The 27,638-nt window shown below is 39.3% G+C and overlaps 1 protein-coding gene across 3 annotated transcripts in view; it reads right to left on the bottom strand.

Annotated features, from left to right (window-relative positions):
* The window catches only part of FAM204A (family with sequence similarity 204 member A), a 33,250-nt gene extending 5,834 nt beyond the window's left edge, over window positions 1-27,416 (bottom strand). Inside the window, exons 1-6 of one of the 3 annotated variants that reach the window (XM_008685027.2) lie at window positions 27,352-27,416; window positions 22,332-22,573; window positions 21,699-21,780; window positions 21,534-21,564; window positions 21,274-21,373; window positions 9,492-9,581 (exon numbers count right to left, since the gene is read on the bottom strand). In XM_008685027.2, the coding sequence (XP_008683249.2) occupies window positions 9,492-9,581; window positions 21,274-21,373; window positions 21,534-21,564; window positions 21,699-21,780; window positions 22,332-22,573; window positions 27,352-27,412 (606 nt within the window). In that variant the 5' untranslated portion in view covers window positions 27,413-27,416. The other 2 variants (XM_008685040.2, XM_008685033.2) reach the window with 2 other exon arrangements.
* Window positions 27,417-27,638: the final 222 nt, after the last annotated feature.

The following is a 27,638-nucleotide window of genomic DNA, read 5'->3' as shown; positions in this document are numbered from 1 at the left end:
CTTTCGAAACTCTGCACTAATATTGGCAAATAGCTCACAACACCACGCAGTTAAGGAGTTTTATGAAATTAGTAGTATATTTCAATAAAGAATATGATGTGCTAAGGTGTTTCACTCAAACTACACTGTAACGTGGTGATGTGCTGTAGTAAATTTGGGGTGTCTGCACTGGGACTGGGACCTCTCCATGGTCACACCTGAGATGCCAAAGCTGTGCTGACTGCAAACAAGCCATGCTCTCTCCAGTCAACTTCTACATCAAGTCGTTTTGTTACAGAAACAGACTAATTTCATTGTCATCTTAAAATGTGCACACACAGGTTTACACGTTCGTGTGCTACATATATCTGTGTGTGTACAACTGTGCAAACACCCATTACTTACTTTTATACCTCAACTGCCTAGGAGTTAAAAGCCAAGTAGTTTTTACACTTCAAAGCATAACCCAACAAATCCTGTTCTTCAAACACATCATAAAGATACTTATATAAACCCATATCATATATACCATGTGTATGTGTGTGTACATATATACACTCATATGTGATTCACCCTGCAATTTATAAAAATAATATGTGTTTGGTCCATGAGGTGTAAGAAGATATACTTTGATTACTATACTCAACTTTGATTTCACAGTGAAATAGTTTATATAACACCTGTTTTAATGATGACTATTAAGGCTTCAAATTATATGCAGATTACAGTAATCCAAAGGAGGGCGAAAAGATGTTATACTGTTGAAATTACTCCTGGATATAGACATTTATATTCAAGCAACTTATCCCATTCATAAGGGGAAAAAAAGCATTAAAAAATTAACCATAAGCTGTTAGATGCTTTACACAGTCCCCATAAGAAAGACAGTTTTTTTTTAAAGAACTGTAGTACTGTTTTCAGCAATTTCTTTATCTCTGTTCTTCTAAGTAAGAAAGCTTATTAACAAGCTTTGAACTTAAAATCACATTTACAATAATGTGCCATCAACAGTTTTATAAGCTAATTAGAAAAAGATTAATTAATGACTGGCTGCTAATAAAATGGCAATCATGAAGAAAGAAACCAAGGGTGCTAAGCTTCAACTACCACCAATTAAGAGCTAATTACAAACAAATTATATATGTGTTTTGCTGTGGGCTTTAATTTACTAAAATGGTTTTAATTAAAAGAGAAAACATGCTGATTAATTGAACTGCAGAAAAAATCTACAGTATAAACTGTGCTTTGTCTGTCTCTTTAATTAGACTTGTAACATCTGAAATCTTTTCTTAAGGTTTGTTAAAAGCACAGATAAACATAATTAAAAGAGAGCATAAGGAACACCATTCTAGGTGAGCACCCAATCATACCGCAAAGGTTAAAAGAAGACATCCTCAATGCAAGGAGATCTAAGTAGGTACACCTAAAAACCCGAGAAAAACCCATCACTCAGCCCCATTTTTATTTTTCTCATATTAACATGCTCCAACTTCAAGGCTATACACAATTTTTTTATGGGAATGAATGTATCTTTAAACTCAGTGTAAAGGAATTCAAACAGCTAGACCTTCCCTTACCTGGACAGGCACAGCTTATTTCCCATACACTCTGCTAACTGTTCATCTATGTGAAATTACTGAAATTCCTTCTAAGAACTAAGAACAAGGCTTCAAAGAATTCAAATCACCATTTAAAAGCCCCCCGGCCTAAGCTCAAACGACACAATGATACAGAGAAGAATATTTAAATTAAAAAACCACTGAGAAATGACCAAAGTTAATGAAAGTAAGTCAGTTCTAGATGATTCTTAACAGACACACAGTCCCCCACAGCAGAGAAGGCCCAACTTCCCCAGGTGGCTGAGCACGCTGCTGCCAGCAGAACGCTGCTCAGTGAGGGCTCTTCTCTCCCCAGTGTCCTAGATTCCTTTCCGCTGCGAATCAGTGAAATATACCACAAAGAAAATGGTTCTTAACTCTCCTAACTGGAAAGAGAAACAAACAAACAAAACAACAAAGAAAAAGTAAGGGACAGAAGGCAGAGCAGTAACATTTCAAAGACAGACATAAAAATATTTTGCAGGCATTAAATGAATTTTATGGAATAATGTATTCTTCACCTACACCTCCTGGTACTAGAAACAAAAATAATATCCTTTCTATAAAAATGAAATGTTGAGACGGATATTTTGGAGTCTCTATATATCTAATCTATCTATTTATCTAATATATATATAATATTTAATGCATTTTACTTTGTATACCCAATCTTCAGTGGCAAGAGATTACAATAATTAAGAAAACAGAAAGTACCTGCCATCCTTCTTAGAGTCACACGTTCCAATGATAAATTCTTAGAATAGCTAATTGGAATATACATTCAGTTTCACATCTGAATGAACTGTTTTACCTTTGGAAACATGGTTGTTAAGGTATTTCTACCCAAAAAAAGTATTCACGAAAATGTAAGGAAAATAATTTTGCTCTCTAGATTATAGAATAAAAGAGCTCAGAATGACAAGATTTGCTTCATTGTAATATGCCTTTCAATTCAGCTTTTTTTTTTTTTTTGGTATATAATGCAAACATATTAGAGCTTTGAAAATAGCACTGACGAAAAGTAACTTTAAACTTACCAAGTTTGACAGAATCTCTATTTCAAAAATTTAAACAAACATCTCAATTCTGAACCCCACACATGATAACGTTCCAGGTACTCTGACAAGTAAATCTGCCAAAATTGTATTATCTGGGGAGGGTGAGGTGACTCCAGCTCATATTCCATTAGGACAGCACTGCATGTACATCAACATAAAACTAAAACGCAAAATGAAAAGAGTGAATTGCAGCCAGAGTCCTCTCAGAGAAACTAAAGCCGAACAATGCAGTGCACTGGAAAATTCTGAACGCGAGAGCAAGTGCAGGAGCACTCACGGCCCTTCTGAGAAAGGACCACTTCTTAGATGTGAACCTAAAATGCAGCAACCACCTCCTCCAAAGTATATCTGCCCCTCTTCAATGAGAACACCTCCAGATTTTTTAGGAAAATGCTCTAGAAACAGAGCGACAAGTTAATAATCTCCCCAAATTAGAGGGCATTTCATTTAACAGGAAAGAACACAACTCAATTAATTCAAACATTAGTTGGTTTTTTTTAAAGGCCATTCCCACCTTTGTTATTTAAATATTAACAAACTATCCATATTTCAACATTATTAACTTTACCTATGTTTCGGAATCAAAGAATTTAAGTCGTCTTATTTAATTTCACAAAATTAAAAATTATTTCTCAGTTTAATTCATACTGCCAATGTAATGAATGCTCTTTCTAGGTTACACAAAATAATCATCATGTTACAACACGAAGCACTGGTGTTTTCAAAGAATTAAGTTTAGTTGGTGCTGCCAAAGACCATCCTGTTGGAGTCATTTACAGAAAAAGTAATCTTTAAGGACATTAAACTATACAAAGTTCAAACAAAATTCACAGGCAACCTCTCTTTCCCATTCATTTCTATTCTGACACTGTATAGTTATAAATGAAATCAACCTGAGCAATATACCTAGTTAATGTAGATGTGATTCATTCCATGGTAGAAACTGCTGCCAAACCAAGGGCGTTTCCTTTATCTCCGGTGGGCTAACGTGAAGATGCCTAGAGAAAAATTCTCTTTCCAAAACGTGACATTCAACCTAAGTGTTGCGTACTTAATTAAATAGAGGCTTTAGCACTTGATTTTAAAATATGTGTTTCTACTGACTTCTATAAATTGGTATAATCTGGATAATGTGTCAGAAAAGACCAGTACCAGAGGACGGAATTTTTAAGGATCACTATCAATGAATGGAATATACTTCCAATTCAGGCCTAAGGTTAACAATCCACAAATATGTTCAGATACTCTGTGTGTATGTAAAACTGATATATTTTTTTAAAAACAACTTTTTTTTTTTTTAACTAGGACAGTTTCATCAATATGACACAAACCCAAGTATATTTTCCCACTATCTCTCCTCCAACATTGTTGACGACAAAGAAGTATTTAATCAACAGGAGGGAGAGTCCCAAGGCAACTACGTTACTACATGGCAAAAACCAAAGATGTTAGCAGAATCTAGGCTTCAAACATGTGAATTTGAGCTGTCCCCTCAAACCAGAAAATATATATCCTTGATGTGATCGTTAATTTAAGGGAATGTGATTCTGGAAAAACAGGCACTTGCTATGCCACAATGATAGTGCGTGGACAAACGCAACACCGTTGTTTTTGTTTTTTGTTTTTTGAGGAACTATTTCAAGGCCCATTCGCAGGCATGGTTCTACTTTTGGCTTCATTTTTTTTTTTTTTTCAATACTGGTGCTGCCCTATTGGTTTCACAGGCTTATAAATGTTAAACATCAAAAATTAGTTTCACTTATTATGGTTGGAAAAGGCTTTAAGAACTCTGGGATCTGTGCCTCTGAGCAAAGGCTTTATCAGCAGGTCCCAGTCACTGCTTCTTGAAAAAAGAAAACGGAACTGATTAAAAACCAATATACCTGATTTCCAAAAGGACACCTACCATGCACGTATACAGTTAATTCATAAAGGGTTTCTGCCCCAAACTCACAATTACTTACTTCTCAAAATCCCATCTCTCATATCCATGGTGATTGGCACCAAGGGGATAAATACGAAAAATTAAACCTCAAACTAAACTATTTATTCAAGAATTCCATCTTGATTACTTTAGTTATTCTTCACAGGTGTTTTAACGAACACGGCATCAGTATCTTTCCAACGTCTGTGTCTGAACAGCAAACACTTTCCGGATGTTTTGCCATTTATACAAGGAAAAGAATAGAAGACATTTTCTTTTTCTTTTTATCAGAATTCCTTAACCCCACACTAAGTAAGTTTAATTTATTTACTAGAATCAGGCATTATATTTGTATGGAAGTTAAAAAAAAAAAAACCACTTGAAAAAAATGTTTGGTATCCCTGCAAGTGATGAAAATATCCTTTATTTCTGAAGCAATCTCATTTATCATAAAGGTAACAGGAAATAACATTCTTAAAATAGAAAATACCTAGTCAGTGCTATGCCATTCACATTTCTACAACAGCAGTATAACGAAACAAAACACAAAAAAAGAAACCTAATATCCTCAAAGAAAACACACATCTCTGAGGCTGGACATCCTGACTTCTGCACATCCGGACACGCAGCTTCCAAAGGCAGGGCAAGGAATCTCACGAGCGCTCCCTGACAGAGGTAAGGAGGGAGTTACACGCAACTGCTAGTGAGCACGAGACCACGGTGACCCTGTCCCCTCCCAGAGCATCATTTAAAGCAACTATTTCCAATTCTCAACTGTCCAGGTTTTACTGCAAGACTTAACATATACATAAAAGATTATATAATCCGATAGCTCATTTAAGACAAATTTTAGGTCTGGTTTGCCAGGTAAAGACGAAAAGTACAAGCAAATAATGTTTTAAAAATCTAGTTTGGCAACCACAATAATAACTGTCCCAAACAGGAAAAGAATCAGCAGTAGATGCTAAAACTAGTGGGTAAAGTATAATGACAGATAGAATATTTACATAGTCTCAAATTATCTCCCATCTCTCCACGAGAGACTTATTAATTACATATGGGAAAACAGGAGCCATATAATAATGTGGAGAAACCTGGGACGCCGCCTTAACCAAAAACTCAAAGTAACATCATCAATAAATGGGACAAACAGAAATCATGTGTCTCCTGATATCTTGCATTGAGAAGGACACAGCATCATTTCTGCGATATTCCTACCGAAAGTGCATGAGGAAATAGCAGACAAACCAAAATTGAAGGGCATCCTACAAAATAACTAGCCTCTACTCCTCAAAAATGCTAACATCTTGAGAAATACAGACAGACTGAGGAACTTTCCAGATTCAAGAAGAATAAAGAGACATGAAAACAAAATGCAATGTCCTAGACCAGGAAAAAGAAACTATTCTTTCTGCTATAAAGGAAATCAGTGAGACATTTGGCAAATCTAAATTATATTCTAATCTATAAATTAGAATGGCAAAGTAAATGTTCATCATCAAAGTACATCCTGGGTATCTAGGTGAAGGTAAACAGAAAATCTTTTTGCAAACCTTGCAACTTTCTGAAAGTCTAAAATTATCTCAAAATAAAACTTTTTAAAAAAATAGAATGTATGCAACTCTTAAAATTTCCGCATTACTAACTTTACCTAGAAAAACACAGAGCCTGCAGTAAAGTAAATGCTTCTCTCTGAATTCCCCTTGCCTCAGATAGAAGTGCTTATCAACAGGAAAAGACAAAAACAGCCAGCCACGGACGGGTCATGCGGAGCCCACATTTTAATGCTGCAGACTAGCCCTTGCCTTATTCTTTCTCGTTACTAAGCCAAGATCTGAGAAAACTTACTGACCCGGAGCCTCTGGCTGAGTCACAGTCACCTTGTTAGTTGGTAGAGATCACATAATACACAAGTCTCAGGTCTTCCAAAAGGAAGAATGGACAAACAATGACATAGGGACATCAGTTTGTTGAGTCCTGTGATCCTTGAGGGAGAGGTAAAGACAAAGAAGTCTACAGTGTCTCTGAAAACAATCAGGAAGCCAAACCCTAAGGCCCTGCTGCTTTTATCATGCTTCCATCCTTAGCTTTACTGGAACTATGCAGTCATCTCAGAGATCAGCCACATGCTGACGGTATAGCATTTGCTGGACAGCAAACAGTCACGGATACCCACAATTTTTAAAGGGATTCAAGAGACAACTGCTCAAACATGTGGCACAACATGGACCTAAGTGGTGCATTTAAAGACTGGTTCTCTAGAAAGTTTTGCTTCTGACACAAATGAGGTGGATATTCAGTGAAAGCTGCCAAAAGCTTCTACACCTACCTGTTGAGATGTGACTAAGACTAGTGGTTGGTCTTGCTGCCCTATGTGCCTTTCAGATTCTGAAAGCCCACTTATGCCGCGTTAGCCACTACCTCCATCATACGTCCTACTGTGCCCACTCCTCTTCATCCTTGCAGCCGTATCTACTGTACCCACTGGACTCTTCCAGCTACAAAGCACGTCGCTCCCCACCCTTCTCTGACATTTCAGGGTCAACTCCCCAAAATTTGAAGATGAGAGATACTGATATAATTTGCTATATTGTGTATACTTGCAGACTACCCAAGATTTAATCACTACCTCTAACAACAGTTGTATGGAAAAGTAAGTTCCAGGTACCAAAATACCAACAAACATTAAGTGCTCTACTGTTGAACAGAATTTTAAAGATGGTCTTTAACACAAAGCTGATTTGTGCCAGGTACATACCAAGCTAAAGAAGCCACTCTAATAGCGGCCAACTGACACTTAAATCCTATCGAGGTTGTGATACCATTCAACATACTATCAAATTCATTTTATTAAAATGTAATAGGGGTGCATGGGTGGCACAGTCATTAATTAAGTGTCCAACTCAGTTCTGGCTCAGGTCATGATCTTAGGATCATGAGATCAAGCCCCCCGTGGGGCTCTGCATAGAGTCTGCTCAAGATTCTCTCTCCCTCTCCCTCTGCCCCCCCACCCCATGCTTGCACACCCATGTGCATGCTCTCTCTCTTTCATGCACACACGTGCACTAAAATGAATAAGTATTTTACAAAATGTTAACACCTAAATCATTCTATTTGAAAAGAGTGATACAGTGCTATTACAGCCAATGAATGTTATAATCAATAAAATCAAAATATGGCCACTTTAAAGATGAAAGAGAGCAAATGTCAAACTTAAAGTACAAGAAATGTTGTAAGCTGGGAAGGGAAGAATGAATCTTACAAGAAAAAAGTAAACAATTTTTTTAAAAATGTCACTTTTTGAAAGGCCCCCTAACTGCTGTTTATGCTGCTTCTTGCCTAAGTCCCAAACTCAAGCTCCAAGCTTCATAATTGCCTGTAGATTAGCCATTTAATAAATAAGCACACGTACACAGACACATTACACACAGAAGTATTTACTGCGACAACTGATCTTAAAGGCTAGTGGGAAAAAAGGTAACTTCTGAATCCCAAAGCCTCACTCTGGACTTGTTTATTTCCCTACATAAAAACATACAACTCCCAAGATACTTACAGCCAGCACCCAAAAATAGGAAACAAACCAACAAACAGCAATCAACAGTGGATTTTTTTGTCATCAGCAGATGGAAGAGCAAAATGGTGCTTGCACAGAAGAATTTACTGAAATAGTTAAGTTCGTCACTAGTCTGTTTAAAACAAATGCTCACCTGCAGGTGAGTAAGAAAGAATAGAGCACGTGGCCAGTCGTTTGCACAGACGACTGACGGTGCTCTCCATGTAATTAGACCCCAGGGAGTCTAGTTTAAGAGTAAGGTGGAGAACATAGGGATACACTAAAAAAGAAAGGTATGGTAGAACTTTTTCCCTAAAAAGGACAAAAAAAAAAAAAAATCACAAAACACAGTAACAACAACACAACATATGCCGATATGACCTCTTTACTCTATGTTTGACTTTGCCTACTGACACCAGGCAGCAATTGGAGAAATAGCGCCCCCAAAAGGTGCAAGTCAAAATCTTCTGGAAGCCTTGTGTACTTGGAAAAAGAATATTCAATATATCTATTAGTTTTATATTCTAGACTATAAGTTTTTAAAAGCTGAAAATTATTTAGGGCTGAGGGAAAAGTTTAGAATATGCAGTAAGAAAGCATCTGGGGAAGCGAGGGCGAGGAAAACCTTGAGATGTGACATTAGAACACATAGCTGCCTTCAGGGAGAGTTAAACCGAATTAAAGATGCAAATGGAAAAAGAAAGCTAGTCTTTTTTTTTTTTTTTTTTTTAAAGATTTTATTTATTTATTTGACAGAGATAGAGACAGCCAGCGAGAGAGGGAACACAAGCAGGGGGAGTGGGAGAGGAAGAAGCAGGCTCATAGCAGAGGAGCCTGATGTGGGGCTCGATCCCGTAACGCCGGGATCACGCCCTGAGCCGAAGGCAGGCGCTTAACCGCTGTGCCACCCAGGCGCCCCAGAAAGCTAGTCTTTTAATCATAACTGGCAAAAAACTCTCTGAACTAGGTGAAATCTAGGGTTGAATATCAATCATGGATTATTTCCACCATAAGTTTTAGACCAGAATAATTTAAAAACATTAAAGACAAAAATAAAACCCAGCACTTCAAAATAAATGGCAGCATGAGTGGGAAGGAAATGGACAGAAAGGAAAATCTCAGATCAAATATTTGAGGAGCGCCTGGGTGGCTCAGTCGGTTAAGCATCCGACTCGATCTCAGCTCAGGTCTTGATCTCAGGGTCGTGGGGTTCAAGCCCCACACTGGGCTCCACACTGGGCGTGGAGCCTACTTAAAAAACAAACAAACAAGCAAACAAAGCTAAGATCAAATATTTGAATAACAAACTTAACTCATGGTCACAAAAAGAATGTACATTCATTTTAGAAAATTTGGAATTACTACAGTTGACTCACCTCTCGAGTAGCTAGCTGGTTGCTGAGTTCCTCAGCCTTCTCGATGTTCCACTCTTCCACAGCCTGGTCTATGCTCTTTTCCAGGCCCGACTAGAAAGCAAAGAAACCTAAAGCTTAAAAGCAGGAAAAAAGGCAAACATTTGCTGGCAAAGACGATATCACACCAAACATGTTACATACTTAGATCATTTAATTTTCACGATGACCCCTGTGGTAGTTGGTACCACTCTCATTTACTGAGGAGAAGGCCTCGCAGAAATATCAAATGGCTTATTCAAGGTCAGATAACTTCTTGAACTAAGAAAAAGGAGATGCCAATACAGACTTTTGTGACTTCGAGGACTACGCTTTCCCTTAATAACAATATAATGTTAATGATAAAAATAGTTAAAATGACGGCATGCTTATTATGTAGTAGGCCCTGACTTACTACTCTAAGAAAGCTCATTTATCCTAACAACTTCAAAAATACTGTTATCCTGTTTTTGAACATGAGGAATCCAAGGCCTCAGACTCACGTGGCCAAGGTCAGAGTCTGTAAGTGTTAAGGCCATCCCATGAATCTGGGTTTGCCCAGAGCCTGTGCTCTCAACCACCATTTTCCTCTGCCTCTTTTCTCTACTGCCCCTTCCTGTAGCTTTAGGCCCTCCTCCAACAGCCCCTCTAGTCTTAGACGACGGGTATTAAGTTGGATATTAAATAGGGGAAGAATGGTACATAAGAGAACAAATTTTATTTTCCTATAGAAATGTTTTTATTTACTAGCTGAAGATACTTCAGGAAACCATAATTAAAATTTTCATACAATTACCAAACAGACGAGGTAGGATTCATCATACATTTATGGAAAGACGCTTAGACTTAAATAATTGTTAGCTTGTGGAAAGTTACCACAGAAAATTAAAAAAAAATGTTTAAATGGTCTAATATATGCTTCTCACAAGAAAATTTTGCCCTAACAATGGCTTAGCCAGTGTGTCCTCCATGTTTTCAGTTCCCAACTTCTCCCTCATCTAGTAAAAGGGAACCCAGAATGCCTGTCAGTGCACTGCTTGATTATACCCATCAACTAAGAGAAATTTTGTTCCTGCACAGCCTCTGTGGAAACAAGACTTAAAAATGCCTATTTACACACACACACACACACACACACACACACACACTGAAATACTAGTCAGCCATCAAAAAGAATGAAATCCTGCCATTTGCAATGATGTGGATGGAGCCACAGTGTATTATGCTCAGCGAAATAAGTCAGAGAAAGACAAATACCATATGATTTCATTCATATGTGGAATTTAAAAAACAAAACACATGAGGAGCACCTGGGTAGTGCAGTCAGTTGAGCACCCAACTCTGGATTTTGGCTCAAGTCATGATCTTGGGGTCTTAAGATCATGCCCCACGGCAGGCTCCTCGCTAGGTAGGGAATCTGCTTGGGATTCTCTCCCATCAGCCCCTGTTCACTCACACCCTTTCTCTCCTTCTCAAGTAAATAAATCTTAAAAAACAAACAGATGAACATATTGAGGGAGGGAAAAAAGAAAGAAAGAGAGAAACAAACCATAAAAGACTCTTAATGATAGAGAACAAACTGAGGGTTGACGGAGGGAGGTTGGCAGAGGATGGGCTAAATGGGTGATGGGTCTTGAGGGCACTTTTATGATGAGGACTGGATGCTATACATAAGTGACGAATCACTAAATTCTACTCCTGAAACCAATATTACACGATATGTTAACTAACTAGAATTTAAATAAAAATTTGAAAAGAAAAAAAAAATGCTCACACATAATCTGCCTAAAAAGATTACGGAACACAGACCGGTAAGGTTATTACTAGTGTCCCTGTTGAGTGAAGATCATCCCTTCTCACAATCCCTCACCCCACCCACAGACTTGAAAGGACTACATGCTTATCATCCTTCCACCCAACTGTAGCTTGAGACCATCATTCAATAGACCTTAGTCTCTGATCCCAGGTCATGTGGCTCTCCTGTCCTTTTCCCATTCTGGTCCTGTGATCACTGATCAGTCTCCAGAAATTCTTTTTTGGGAGCACCCGAGTGGCTCAGTTCAGCATCTGCCTTCAGCTCAGGACATGATTCCGGGGTCCTGGGATCGAGCCCTGCCTCAGGCTCCCCACTCAGTGGAGAGTCTGCTTGTCCCTCTCCCGTTGCCCCTCCCCCAGTTTGTGCTTTCTCTCTCACTCGCTCTCTCTCAAATAAATAAATAAAATCTTAAAAAAAAAATCAGAAATTCTTTTTTATATTTCTGAAGAACTCTTCTCCTCACCATCCAAAAAACATCCTGGACCTCTAACTAATACCCCACCCCAGAGTCCATACTCCAGGCCAGTGACACTCCCAAGTGTGGCCTGTGCACCTGTTCAGGTCTGTGAATGGTAGCAGTCTATGAATTGAGCTTGTGCCAGAATGCAAATCAACTGCATGACTATACCCAGCTACAAGACTTTCTCAAACCAGGAAGTAGCTATATTCAGATATAAGCTCTGTATCTCTTGTAAGACCAATACTTTGAAAAGGCTTGCTCTGGGCCATGCAATAGACATCACCTGAAAGCTCCAGTTCCAAAGCTTTACAGTCTGGAATTCTCTCTGAACTCAAGATTCTGTCCTTTGACTTATCCCAAGTTTACAGCCAGTGAACTTGTGTTGTCTTCATTTGTAACCCTGCCCTGGCACCACCATCTTCATTCTCAGTCCTTCAGTCCCTTCCTGGATTCTCCGAACCTCCCTCCCTGGCCTGCCATCCATGGTTAACCTTCTCGCCAAACTCTAAGCCAGGAGTTCTCAAAGCTTAAGTCTGGACCAGCAGCATCAGCACTACCTGGGAACTTGTTAGAAATACAAATCCTCTGAGTCAGAAACTGGGGTCAGTGCCCAGCAATCCATTGATACTAACCAGGCCAAAGTTTGAGAACCACTGACTTAAAAGCAATACCTTCAACTTCCTCCCACATCTTACCTTGTTTTGGCGATTCCCAACCACTTGTTTCTACTACTTTAACATCCAGGTGTCCCAGCGGTATCAGAGAAAACCAAGTCACTCAATTCACCGGCTTGTACTTAAAGCTGTTTTTCAAACTCAGCTGAGTGGGCTCTAAATTCTGCCCTTCAAAGTTCCCACATTCTTCTAAGAAGTTGTCACTTTTCTATGTTTTTCAAATACCCTCAGCACTACCTCCTTTTCAGATTATAACTCTACCCTCTACTTCATGGGAGGCTGAGGCAAAGCAAGCAGGGAAGAGAAGAACCAAAGATACCGTATGTCCCTTCTACAACCTCCCTCTCATTCAACCTCATAAGGTGTATCTTCACTCACCCTGCCCCTCTGCCCCTATTGCCTCCAAGGAAGAATCATCTCTTCCTAAAGCTAACTCCACCACCTGTTCTCATCTTACTCCTACCTGCTTATATGTCACCCAGAAGCCTGCTCTTTAAATTTCCTCCTCTCGGGGCGCCTGGGTGGCTCAGTCAGTGAAGCGCCCGTCTCTTCGTTTCAGCTTGTGGTTCAGGTTGTGATCTGAGGGTCATGAGATGGAGCCCTGCATCCAGCTCCGAGCTCAGTGGGGAATCTGCTGGAGATTCTCTCGCTCCCTCTTCCCACCCCCCTGCTCACACACACTCTCCATTCTCTCTCTCAATCTCAAATAAGTAAATCTTTAAAAAAATAAAATAAAAATAAATTAATTTTCTCCTCCCTCTTTCTTTTCTTCATTGTTCTCATCTTACAAACTCAGCTGTCCTCCCCATTCTGGAGCAGGGGCTAGATGGGATGACAGTTTGTTTTTCTTAAACTGATTTCTTCTTAGGTTGGTACTGCATGTCTCTCTTGTAAGACAGTGTATATGGAGCCCTGTGTCATCCCCCACTGCACTCGCTATTCCTTTTGTCCTCATCCTTCCCTGAAACTGCTCCCTCTGCAGTCATAAATGACACTATTTGTCCTCCTCCTACTTGATCATCTATTATGTCAGCTACATCCTCATTCTTAAAACTCTCTCTCTCCAAATGGGGACCTTAAATCTCCTTAGAGGCCCTTCATCTCCTCTTGTTGAATTGTAACTCTAATTATGATAGTCCTCAAGGTTCTGTGATTGGTCCCCTTTCTTCTTACTCTTCCTTTGTCTCAGTAATGTACTCAGTCCTAGGGCTTCAATTACTTCTCATAAGCTGCTTTATAGATCTCTATCTAATTCAAAACATCTGACGTCTCAGCTATACCAAGATCTATAGCTCCAGCTACTTGTCTTCATATTGAAGCCTTGCAAAGGTAGGGTCTCCAACTTCTTGTTATGCCTAAAAACAAGCTCATCGCTTACTGCCCTGCTTCCCCTTCAGAGCTGACCACCCACTTAGTCACCCCAGACAGAATCCTCAGGGGTCTTTGCTGCCTCCAATCCTTTGCTCTTATCCTAACTCTTTTTGTAGGGTGTCTCATGTCTCCTCTCTGGGCTTCTCCAAGGCCTCATCATCTACTGTTTGGAAGATGATAGCCTTCTCCAAACTAGTCTTCTATCTTTCTAAAGTAGAGATACTATGTCATTAGCCAGGTTCAAAATATCACTTCTTTATTCCTTTTGAATCGAACCAAAATCCCTTCACAATAGGTTCCCACAATGCTTTCTCAGCCCCATCTTGGGCAATGCTGTACTTCCTATTCTCTGGTCACATTTACCATTCTTTTACTGTCCCCTGTGATCTGATGTGTTTCTACTGGAAAAATCTTAACCATCCTTGTACGTTCCATGTCAAATGTTACCTTCTCTATCTCTGCAGATTCACTCACCACTATACACCCACTGACCCTGCTTCACTCTGCCCCGTGCCCAGTACCTAAGTGCCTTCCACACTGCTGTCCCCGTGCTGTGCTGTCACTGCACTCCATGACATTCTCTTCAGCACCTATGGGTGTGTCTCCCCTCCCAGATTCCAGGCTCACCAAGGGCAGACCTGTATGTCACTGGCTTGCTGTGTCCCCGCACCTAGCCAGGTCTTCTCACACAGGAGGCACTCAGGTCAGCCTCTGTTATTGAGGTTAAGGGTCACAGTGCAGTAATCCATGGTTGCATTAATACTGAAAAGGTCCCACCCAAATGAGGAACATTCATTACCTAGCCAATGCTTTGACAAGATCTCAAGGGAATTCCACAACAGTAAAATTGGGGTAATAGTACCCCTATGATTAAACAAGAGCCACATTTTCTTGTACTTCTTGATGTATAAATCTTTCCTACTACTGGAATATGCATTTCTTTGAGGGCATTGAGAGTATCTTCTCCATCTTGGACTCCCAGAGCTTAGCACAGTCCCTGTCTCTAGAACTTTACTATTCGTTTTTACATAGAAATAAAGTATTTTATTTAAGAAATGATAATAAATGGGCTCTCCTCCCTGCACAGAATATTAGGTATCTCCTCAAATATATATGAAAATAAAATACTGGGGCGCCTGGGTGGCACAGCAGTTAAGCGTCTGCCTTCGGCTCAGGGCGTGATCCCGGCGTTATGGGATCGAGCCCCACATCAGGCTCCTCCGCTATGAGCCTGCTTCTTCCTCTCCCACTCCCCCTGCTTGTGTTCCCTCTCTTGCTGGCTGTCTCTATCTCTGTCGAATAAATAAATAAAATCTTAAAAAAAAAAAAAAGAAAAGAAAAGAAAATACTAACAGCAAACTTCAATTTTCCCTGCACCACAAATTCTGGGGGAGGCAGTTACATCAATCCAGACTTAATCTGTCCCAGCCTTTCATTTTCAGGCATCCATTCTTGAGCCTGTTCGGGTGATTCAACATAATAGCTCTGTATGTTTCCCTCCAATTTTGTAGGTTTCCTAAGATTACTTAGACCTGGGTGCTATCCTCCTTTACTCCAGGACTCAGAGTAATCATAGATGAGTGAGTAAAAAAGGAATCCACTCTATTTTTACCACCAATAGCCTGAATAAACCAGTGGTCTGCTTATCAAGTCATTTTGCTGCATCAACTTGCTAACTTCCCTTTGGTTATCATGGAGCCACCGTTTATAGTTAATGCCACAAAGGCAGAAAACAAAAATACTCCCCTCTCCTAGAAACTTGTATGAACTTCTGAGCTTATAATTTTCACTTAAAAAGAAGTCAGCTAAAACTATAAATCTATCTCTTCACCATCAACCAACTCCCATTCCCCCAGCCATTCAGAGCACTGGCACAATATAGTAGAAAGAGCACTGGAACAGAAGTCAGGAGAGGTGGTCATAGCTATCAGCAAATGAGATTTCCTTGAAGGAAGAGCAAAGCCTCAGTTTCCTTCAAGAAAATGAGATGACAGGCTTGATAACAAAAATTCTCTTTTGAAATAAAATTCCACTTACATGTTCAACTTTGTTTTTAGCTCTTTTACATGTTTTTTTTTTAATTCAAAAAAATTTCACTAGATAGACTGTTTCTTTTTTCTCTCCCTTTTCCTTTTTCTTTCTTTTTTTTTTTCTTTTTTTTTTGGACAATTTACTTAAGTAAAATACAATAGTTCCTTTTGGCTCTGAAAAATTTCTGGTTCCATATGCACACCCAAACTTTCTGCCTCTATAAGAAGATATTAACATTGCAAATACACTCAAAATGCTAACAGTAGTAAAAAAAAAAAAAAATATATATATATATATATATAAGATATATATGTAAGATATATATATATCTTACAGTAAAACACTTCCATCACCTTAAGACCATAAGTTAGTAACAGTTTACAAACATGGCTTGTGAGGTCAGACCCAGGGGTTCAAATTCCAGCTCCTCTACTTACTGGCCAAGAAACTCTGGGTGACTCCTAGACCTCTACAGGTTATAGTTACCTCACCTGCAAAAAGAGAGTAATACCACATCTTCTGCAAGTTTATGGTAAGGGTCAAAGAAAATATATGTAAAATATCGAGCGAAACTTTAGAATATAGCATTATTCAATAAACAAGCTCTTCATATTATTTTATCTAAATATCAGGATACCATTAAAACCAAAAGAAGGCCTAGCTCCATGTGGCTACAGACCTCATCATAACTCATCAAGGCCTCAGCCCCAAGTGTAAGACCCAAGAATTCAACTCTGAGTCAGTAAGTAGTCTCATGAAGTAAGGCCTGAGTATTAAGTCTTTTAAAAAATCTTAAGTTGAACCCAAGAGTACCTTTACTGGAACTATCTCTGATGTCTCTCATAGCACAGAAGTGGAACTGCTGATACTCTGCAGGGCCTCAGTGCGCTTCTAAGGTGCCTTTTGTCAGGAATCAGAATTTAGCTTAAGATATATACACCTCAATACACTCAAACAAATTTAGAGATGGCACTTTGGCCACAGGTGGAAAAACATACAAGGCCGGTATCTAACAGGTTCCCACGAGACCATAATAACCTCCAATTAACAGTTTTGCTGCAGATGTCAAGAAGACAAATATCAAAGACATGTATAGGTACGAGGTTTAACACAAAGGACCAATCATCCATATGTGCATATACAGAATCTCTTTTAACATGTGATTAAAGCTCCTTCAATCAAACTGTACAATGTATTTCTATAGAAATTTTGCTACTATTTGGATAATATGTTCAATTTTTAAAGCTTAATACAAATGAACTATCCACTAAAGTTTGCTGTGTCTAATTAAACCTAATATCTAAGGGGAAAAAAATTAGGCAATCCCTCCATAAAGAAGGGGGGAAAATACAGAACTAAGAATTAGTGGTATTATCTTTATGTATAAATCATACCTACTTAAATTATTTGAATCACCACCTGGGGATCAAAAGATAATGCTTTGTAATTGTGTAACTGATACCAAGGGAACGGTCATGGTACCAGTACAACCCTCCCCTCCACCACCCCACTTCTACCTCCTCCAGACCACTACCCTACCCAGGCTGTCAGTCTTTTATCTCATCTGAGTACTGGAGTTCCAAGTAAGATTTTGGTTGGAAAAAGCATTCTGCTAAAAAAAAAAAAAAAAAAAAAATTTGAAGAGCTACACTATACAATTAAAGTTTCTTCTCATAAACAATTAAAAAAATTATCAAAGACACTCTGTAATCACTCTTAAAATTATTAAAATTTAACTCGGATTTTTCATGCCAAAAAGTATACATTAAGTATATATAAAACTACTTCAATAATGCCTGCTGACTAATCAAACTGATTCAACTAAAGAATATTTATGATATTTATAATGAAATTAATGAGTAAAATTTGTTCTAAAGAAATTCCCACAGATTCAAAATTAGTATGTTATGATTACAGAATTAGTAAATCCCAGAAATACAGAAACACTGCTATAGCTGTAATTAACACAAAGAACACTTTAAAACAGCTTTGGATGGTAAGAAAATCACATTAAAAAAAAAAAAACCAGTCCTCTCTGCATTGTCAGGAAAGCAGGTGACAGCAGTGTTGTAAATACACATCCTTGGTTGAGCAACAGTTTTAGCTTGGCAGTGTTCCAAAGAAAGGAGGAAGGAAGAAAAGGAAGCAAGCAAAGAAAGAAAGAAAGAAAACGTGGGGCGGGGGGCAGGACGTGGGGAAGGACTGCACAACAGACACAAGATTAAGAAGTTTTGTTTTACCATTCTTGAGGACTGAGTGCGTACAGAATAAAGGGGATCTCTCAGATATGGTAACAGATGAACCTCTGCTCCAGAGAAATAAAATAACGGACTCGAAATCCATGTTAGTTTTGTCCAAACTGCATCACAGATTTTCATGATCCTCTCTAGATTTCTTGAGCAGTAGCTATTATCGGCTGGACTTCCATTTATTCTTAGCTTTTATCTTGGTGCCTCCAATGTGGACATTCTTTAATGTCTATTTACTCTGTTGGATTCACAGTAGATTTCAGCATGACGGCAAAAGGGGTGCACGTAAAACAGTGAGACAGTGATCCCAAACCAGAGGAGCGCAAACCGGCGGGTACGCACTCGTGCTCAACTACCAAGAGAACGTGACATAATTTGGCCTCACTAAATCCTTCTTTTCCTTTTATGCTTGCATTTATTTATAGTATAGTAAGTGCTGGCAAAATCCTGGGCAGAGGCAAGCCTGGCCAGCACCAGCTTCCTTGTTTAGAAAAATGCTGTAACTTTCTTAGTCAGAATGTCACTCGTACAGAGGAATGTCTACTGTTAAGAAAATCCAAACTCATAAAATGGATTAATGAGTGATCACAAAAGGATTTAGAGAGGACTCCCCTTAAACAGAAATCTTGTTTTTAAAATGATGTTTGACTTAAATTTCTTTTCCTAGAGTACATCCAATGTATAATGTGAAACAGAACATTAGTTCATAAATCTGAATTGTTTAAAAGACTTCTCACAAGTCATCCTAACCTTTATTAAGGTTACACTATATAAATCTCAAATTTTAGACAAAGATTAAGAGTTAGACATATCTGGCCAGTATCAAGAAGGTACAAATTCAAATATGTAGAGTAACAGTAAAATTCTAATTTGGAGAGATTGTAAAAAAATCATTCAAATTTTTTACTTCTTGGAATGGCTAACAACTTCACTAAGAAATAGTTCAGACATTCTGAAGTTAACAGTTCTCAGAAAACATAACAAATACTATAAATAATGGAAGATCAAAGACCACCTCATTCACGAGTAAAACTTTAAAAAAAAATTCCCATAAGAATCGATATTTAACCATCCCTTCCCTCAAAACAATATGTAGTCAGCAGTGGGGACTCTACAGCGGGTTGGCCAGAGACCAGCCCACTCCCATCAGCCATGACCCTCCTCCCTCATGCTTAGTGTAACCTTAATCAAGGTTTATGGCTTACGTAGTCCAGAGCACCTTTTTCACAAGATCCCTCCTCTAAGCCCACCAGAATCACAGGGGTCAAGAGCATAGCAACTGCATTTTAAAGTGCTGACCAGCCCATCTGCAGTGAAGCTAGAGAATGGAGAATGGTGTCATAAAGCCTGGGTTTCAGTTTCAACTCGACCAATGATCTTTCTTTGTAAGAATGTAAGCACATTTGTGCACCTGCTTGAACACTGCTCAGGAGCAGAAATCAGCATGGCAGAAAGTGATCCTGGTTGGGGCACCTGGATGGTTCAGTCGGTTAAGGGTCCGACTCTTGATTTCGGCTCAGGTCATGATCTTAGGGTCCTGGGATCGGGCCCCACATCGGCCTCTTCACTCAGTGGGGAGTCTCCTTGAGATTGTCTATCCCTCTGCCCCTCCCCTCATGCACGAGCACGTGCACACGCATGCTCTCTCTCTCTCAAATAAATAAATCTTAAAAAAAAAGAAAAGAAAAGGAAAGAAAAGAAAGTGGTGCTGGTTCCAATTCCCCGGTGCTCTAGGAACTAAATGACAATTCTTAGCAAAATTGGAATCAAAAGGTTCACATGCAAAATTCTACTCTGTCAGTTCCTTACTGCACATGCCCTCAATGACTCAATACCACCCGATGATGGGTTTGATATCTGAGGTTTGTTCCACAAGAAATACTGATTAATCAGAATGGTCTCTATGTACACACAGTAGTCTACAGAAATGATCCATGAAGGAGGACTCTGTCTACACAGGTAGGATACAATACACTTGGGCTTCAACCAGGCAGGCCCCTGAGCCTCTAGCCCTACCATTCACTGCTCAATTTTCATGCTCCTGGAGTCCACACTCCCCGATGTGAATACGGAAGTTACTCATTCATTCAAGACTCTGCTAAGTATTCACATCATCTATAGACTGATGACGTCCAAATGTGTATCTCCAGCTCCTTCTCCTCTGAGTTCCTGCCTCATTCTACCAACCCTCTCTCTACTCCTGCCTACTGATATCACCCAAGCCCCAAATGAACTTTGTACAGGCCCCACTCTAAATCTTCTCCTCCCACCATCCCATTTCGTACCTAGCATCACTATTCACACCACTGCTGAAGGTAAAACCCAGAATGGCTCTCTTCCTCTCCTCACGCCCCAAATCCTCTCCACCACTTCACAAAGCATCAGAGGCAAATACTCTCCATTCTCCTCCTACAGTAGACCCCAAATCCATTCACTTTTCTCCATCTTTAGCAGCACCATTCTTGTTCAAACCATCACCTCTTGTGCCTAAAAGAGTCCCTTAACTGTTCTCTTCTTGTCTACTTTTGCTGCTCCTGTTTTTTTGCCCATTCTCCACATTAGAGCAATCTTTCTAGACATAATTCCAATCCTATCACTCCCTTAACTTAAAACCCTTGAATGACTCTGAACTACATTGTAACTAAAACCCAATTCCTTATTCTGCCCCTTCAAGTCCTTCACAGTTTGGTCCCTGACTGCCTGCCTCTCTGATCCTATTCTGGGCCACTCTCCTCCCTGTTGACTCCATTCCAGCCAGGCTAACATTCTTACAGTTACTCAAATGCCCCATGATGACTCATTTTCCCCAGGACCTTTACCCAGGTTAGCACCTCTACACGAGCATTTTGTATATAGATGGTTCCTTCCCATTCTTCAGGTCTCACTGAAGTGGCATCTTCCAAGAAAGGCCCTCCCTGACCACCTAAACTAAAGTGGGGCCTCCATTTTAATTCCTTCACACCATCCTGTTCATTTCCTTCTTAACACCATTTTTTAAAATGATTTGTAACTATGTATTTACTTGTTTACCTAGCACCGTGTTTCACATACGGCAGGCATTTTAATTTTTTCACTGAATTAATTAATGAGGATAATACCTTAGGCAAGGCTAATTACAAAACATTTTCTACTAGCTAATATAAGATGTGATAGAAAAAGATCTTACCTTGTCAACTTTTTTCTTTTTAACAGGGGGGTCAAACCTATCATTGATTCCAAAATACTGAGTAAGCTCCTTCCACTGGGTTTCATTTGCGGTCTGTTCACTGCAACACAAACAATAATTTATTTTTAGTGTTTTTAATTGGTTGCTACAATTACAAATCACAAGAACTAGTTCTTATGTTTCAGAGGTAAGTAGTTCAACTATTGGTACAAGTTTTACAATACTGTCTAGAATAGACAAATATTTTAAACTCCACCTACCTGTGAGACTCCTCTTCATTCTTCAATTTACCTGAAAAGATTTCACAAAATATAAATACCAGATTTTTTATTTCAAAATTAGAGCTTATTAAAAACTGTTGAGCTCAATTAGTCACAATTTAACATTAGCACTATTGACAATTAACTTGAATTAAAACAAAACACCTTTCCTGGAGCGTTTTCTTTTTTTCCTTCTGAATCCTGAAGTTTTCTGTTCAGAATGTTTTTTATGCAACTCTTGAAATTTCTATATAAAATTAAAAAAGAGAGAGAGAGAGATAGAAGTAGTAAATATATTCTGAAGCAAAGCATACATTCAAAAAAATCACAATCATGGTAAGCAATAAAAATATATTCTAGCATTTATAAAAATACAAATTTAACAAAAGTAGTTCAGTTCTTCTTAAGATACTCTATTTTTTAAGACTCTTTCACAATCTGAGTTCTTACCTTCATTTATTTCGACGTAGGTCAATCTGATTATCTGAGAGTAAAATTCAATGACTCATACAGATGACAAAGAGATCAAATTAAGACAGAAACTCGTGTATTATGTTAAGCAAAGTAGCTAATCCCACTAAATGTTCTTCTTCTTCTTTTTATAAAAACCACGAAGATGAAAGCAAGCAGCTGAGTATTCAGTGCGTTGACCACAGACCCAATATTGGGTCAATATTCTGAGTCAATATTCCCTACCTATTACCTCCCAAGAACTGGCATCCTGACCATGGCAGACACAGGAGCATTCACAAACACACATGAACAGGCTTCAATAAGAACACATCAGAGAAAACCTACATGCCACATATTGAGGGGAATCCCAGAGGGGCACTCTTTGTATGCATTTACATTTGCCTCTTCTCCAGGCTTTGGTCCATCATTTGGGAAATTGGAGATCTCTGTTTTTGTAATGGCCCCATCTTCTTTATCTTCCTGTAAGTTAAGTCCAGAGTTCTCTAATGGGGCTTCATCTTCAGAATTCAACTCAATATCACTTTCATTTAGGCCAGGAGGTAGCAGCCCACTCCACATCTTTTCTTCTAAAGGGAAAAAAGATGAATTTAGCCATACAAAGTGGGCATGGAAAGAAATTTAAAACCCCAAGAGTCTAGTAATTATCCCAATGGTTTGGGAACAATCCATCTAGACGTTTTTCTTTTAATCTAAAATGGGATAGACCTTCCATATTAAAAGAATTAAAATCTTTGCTTGTATAAGATGTTTTAAAAAGTACGAAGTAGTTTAAGCAAGTCTGTTATAAGATGCACCTACAGTGAACGACTTAAAGAAAACAGGACCTGGTTTCTCTAATATATGGATAATTCTGTCTAAAAAAATCAATTCAGTAAAAGCATTCATTGCTCAAAAATGTTAAAAGCCTAACAATATATACTCCACACAATTTAAGATTTATAATATTGTATTTCAAGCTATCACAATTAAAAAAGAAAGTCAGATGTTTCACTGATATTGAATTGAACTTTCAGGGGACTTACTGTCAAAAGAGCAGGAAAACAATTTTTCAAAGGAAAATTTTTAGGCTGTGCAAGTAGTTTGAGGAAAGCGTGGCAGTAAAAAGAATGTCCTAGTTTTAAATTTTACACCGTTTGCTAAAATAATACCAAGTGGAGTATTAAATGTTAATCCTAACAATTTAACAAAAACATACAGCTTTTTTCAGCAACAATATCGTGTTTAGTAAAACTAAGGTTAAAGTTCAGGATAATATTTATCATTAGCCATATGGCCCACTGGTAGAGAGAATATTAACTACTGTTAAGTTTATAAAAAATGATTTTTAAAAACTGGAGTTATAATCATCTGCTAAAATTATGATAATTGAGTACATTTTCACTATTAATCACATGGCATTATACTGAGTCAAAACCACTTCATTCAAAAGATGCCTAAAAAAGAGAAGTTGGTTGTACTGCTAATGATTTACTATCAACCTAAAGGAATAAAATGCAAGATGGAAATCTTTTATGCTGTGTTTTCTAGCCCCTATTGTGATTAACCTAATGAGAAAACTACCACCATTGTCTCTGAGACAAAGGCATCAGGGGATTTTGCATTAATCTGAATAATGGATTCCAGATAACCTTTAAGGACCTCCCCCCAGGTCCAAAGAATCAGATCTTATTTTTGGCAGTCTGGGTCCAGGCTCCTCAGTTGTTAGCCCTCTGAAACAACCTCATCAAAATACTCTTTTGGCTTTTTAAGAACAAGGGCTCTGACATCTAACTGCTCCAGCTGTAATCCTGACCCCATCATATACTAGCAGTATGAGGAAATCATTTTTACCACCTCTGACCCTCAGTTCTTTCTGCTGTAATAGAAAGATAGTTATATTGTATACAGGGTTATTCTGAGAATTAAATGAGATAAGCTCTGAAAATACTCAGCACCATGTTTGGGAGGTTCTAGGGGCTTGATCGATGCTGAGCTCTTTTTGCTATCAGTATTTCTGTGGCCACCTATTATATTTTTACAACTTCTATTATGTGTGGCAGCATTCACAAGGTAGTTTTCAAGTTTCTAAGGCTGAGATGCATTCACTTAGCAATTGATGCAAATCACTTACCTCCCTGATTTCCACAGTCTAACATGAATTTCTATAAAAAATATTGGTGTCTGGTTTTCTGAATGGAGCAATAAAATCAGAAGCAGGAAGATGATGGAGCCTAAGTGTCAAGGCTCCTCTTTTACACAAGTCTTCCCAAAGCATTATACCTAATTTTCTATTTAGAATCTGCAATCCTTTTCTTAAAGAGGAGACCCCAAATTATATAAGCTCCAAGCCCCATAAAACCTGGATCCATCCTTAAACCTGGCCTGAGGATTTTAATAGTTGGAATGAGTAATCTTTAGATACTCTGTTAGCACAAAAGACATCATGTGAAATATGCCAATACTGAAAAAGAGATGTTATGCCATCGATAAAAATATTTTTCCTGTTCTGAGGAGTAGATGGAGGGGGAATGATAATAAGTTCCAACGTGACTTTGCCACTGACATATAATATACCTTTAGGCTCATTATCCATCTTAGAACTTAAGGATAGTAACAAATTTCAGATTCAGCTTTTCTTAGCAAAATTGGGGTTCTATATTTGAAACCACTGTTTCTTTTCCCTGTCCATAGCACCACCTGCCAGGCACTCTTTAAGACATGAGGACAGGCAAAAATATCTAACCTCATAGAGCCAACATTCTACACACATGGCAAGCGTCTGTCCATCAGCAGCCAAGTACCACGCGGCCCAGACTTGTGGCTGCTGACGAAAGGCATGTGCCTCTCCCATGGGCACAGTTCTTCCACTGGAGCACTGCCTCAGCATCCCTACAGGGTGTGTCTATGCTTTGGGCACCCAACGTGTGTCACCCTGGGGAGCACTCTCCAGTGCCCTGGAGTTGCCTTTCCCCATCAGCTCTCAAGCATTTTGTGATCACATTTTGGACCTTCTCAAAATCACCTATTTTTGGCTCTTGATGCTATGGCATTACGTACTGTCTTCAGCATGACATTGACTGGTATGAAAATTTCTTGTGTGTGCCCACGGAAAAAAAGAATTAAAATAAATTTTAGAAACTAGATTCTACCTCCAAATCCATAAAATAAGGAAAAATTCAAATAACAGGTGTTTCTGAACTCAATTCCTGAACATCTTTAAAGTGACATGCCATTCTCCTGTGACTGTACAAATACACACACACACACACACACACATATACACACACACACACGGGCAACTCCATGGCCACTGACAAACACAGATAACTCACCAAGGAGCCTGCAAAGTGGAGATGCCCATGTGAGCAACAGCTCAACTGTAAATCAGCCAATATGGAGTGGCTGCTTTGTGACTTGCTTTGGGCTCATGCTTGAAAACAGCGTCTTTGAATTCATAGTATATACACGTCACTCATACATTTCCAATCGTACTATGGTACCAACTGGTACCAGGTTAGGCCTGGTGTTTACTCCTGTTTTGGCTGCTCTTAAGGATGATTCTCTAATACTCTGAAATGTCTCTCACCCCATGCCTTTATTCTAAAGCAAATCATTCCAAATTATCCTTTAAATGTGAAAATTACTCTGCCATTCTCAAGAGATGTGATATACCAGTCAGATGCAATACTGATTAAACCCCATTTCCCCAGTGGGTAAGGTTTCTCTACTCAACGCCACCACCATAGCCAAGATTTCTAGTGTTCGGGAAGACAGAATGTCAGACAAAACACCTGAAAGATGCTCTAGAGAAAGCACAGGAGACCCCAGTTACACAGAAGAAACAGAATCAGAAAGAAAAACAAAACAAGTCAATGCTATATATGGCATATAAACAATGTCACATATAAACAACGTCACATACAATGTGACAGAAATTCTTTTACCATTAATTCCCACAACAACTAGAAATTACTATGTAAACCCCTTTTACAAGGGAGGAAACTGACTTGCTTAAGGCACTGTGATCTGCCTATTTTACAAAAACAGAACCCTAAGGCTTCAACTTAGAAACTTTTAGAGGATGCAATTTAAGTAGTAATATATTCCTGGAGGCAAAGATTTGAGAGTGGCCTTGAAGAATGACTCTAGCCTGTAATTTTGTTAAAATTTGCTTAAGAAAAAATTTCTTCATACTCTTGAAAAGCAGAAACTTATGTAAGATGCTGTACTAAAATGTATCCGTAAAAATCACATTCAGAGGTTTGGGTAATAATGTCACATTTCTGTCCTGATCCTGGAAGATCAGGCGACTGCCAAAACCCAATCTGAGCAGTTTAATGGGTAAATGTCTCCTGTCTCTAATCTTCCAGAATTTCAATTCCATTTTCCCCATATGAAGCTGTCTTATTTCCCATATTTTGTACTCAATTGGAATAACCACAGAAACCTGACTTTTGTCTGATCTGAATTTAATCTTGTATAGTAATCATAAACCACCATCTATCATCACGTTAAATAATTTACTATTAACTAAAATAGTCTCAAGCATGTATCGATATGAACGTAAACGTCCTATTCATGAAGTATGTTGTCTTTTCTCAAAAAAGATAAAGTACAACTATATTCAGAGGCCTGACTTCGAATTTAAGTTCCCAGTCTGGTTACCCAAACTATTTATTTGGCAGGATTTTGTATGTATGCCAATGCTCCAATACAAGCCGGTATTTGTTTGGTCAAGGCCTGGAAAACACGTCCCAAGACCCTGCATGGAAAGATTTACAGTTAACCAATAACATTTCGAGGTTCATTTTAAGTCGGATGCTGCTGTGAGAATACTTACAAGGTTCAAGACTGCAAGAGGGTGTCTCTAGAAAGGTACACCTCTTCCTGCTGGGCTGCACGACCCGGAACTCGGCAGGCTCGCCGGCGGCAGTGCCACACTCCGATCCCCAAACGGGAAGAATCCCGTCCCGGGCACAGAACTAAGCGCCGCAAATTCGGATGCAGGACGTCTAGCCCGCTGACACTCCCATTAACTGCAGCTCTTCCCCGGGCTACCGCAGTTGTAAACAGGAGGCTGTTTCCCCAATCGAAAGCCTCTTCACCCTCCCACTTTGGCCGGGGTAGGACAGAGAACCCCTCTCCCACCAACAGGCTCGGGAAGGCGCTGCTACGTCCCTTCCGAGTAAAGCGGAGGCCAGCCCCAGCAACGCTCCCGTGAGCCCGGCGGGGGCTTTGCTGGCTTGGCCGTGAGGTTGTGAGGTCGCCCCCACCTGCTCGCTCGCTCCCCGCACACGGCTCTCCCGGACCGTCAAGTCGGAGCTCGGGGCGGCTGGGAAGCAGCCCCGCGATCAGCGGTACTCACCCGTCAGGAGCCGGCCGCCCGGCAGCCATCTTAAGACCCCGCCAACACCGCGCCTTCCCATTGGCTCCGGCATCTCAGCCAATGGACTGAGGCTGTTCTGGCCTCGGGGTCGTCATGGCAACCGGCCGCGCTCAGCTCCGCTTTCAGCGGCAAATTCGTTTCTTTATGTTTCTTTTCTCTCACCGTTTCTCCCTTTCTTCTGGACGTTTTTAAAGGCTTTGTTCTTTTCCCCATTCCCTGCTGCTCGCTGGTGTTGGCGATGAGGAAAGTGCTGGCTTAGACCTTGA

Source organism: Ursus maritimus, unplaced genomic scaffold, assembly GCF_017311325.1.
Source record: "Ursus maritimus isolate PB19 unplaced genomic scaffold, ASM1731132v1 scaffold_7, whole genome shotgun sequence".
Taxonomy (NCBI): Eukaryota; Metazoa; Chordata; class Mammalia; order Carnivora; family Ursidae; genus Ursus; species Ursus maritimus.
The sequence above is the reverse complement of the archived record's forward strand: the minus strand, read 5'-3'. Positions and strand labels throughout refer to the sequence as shown.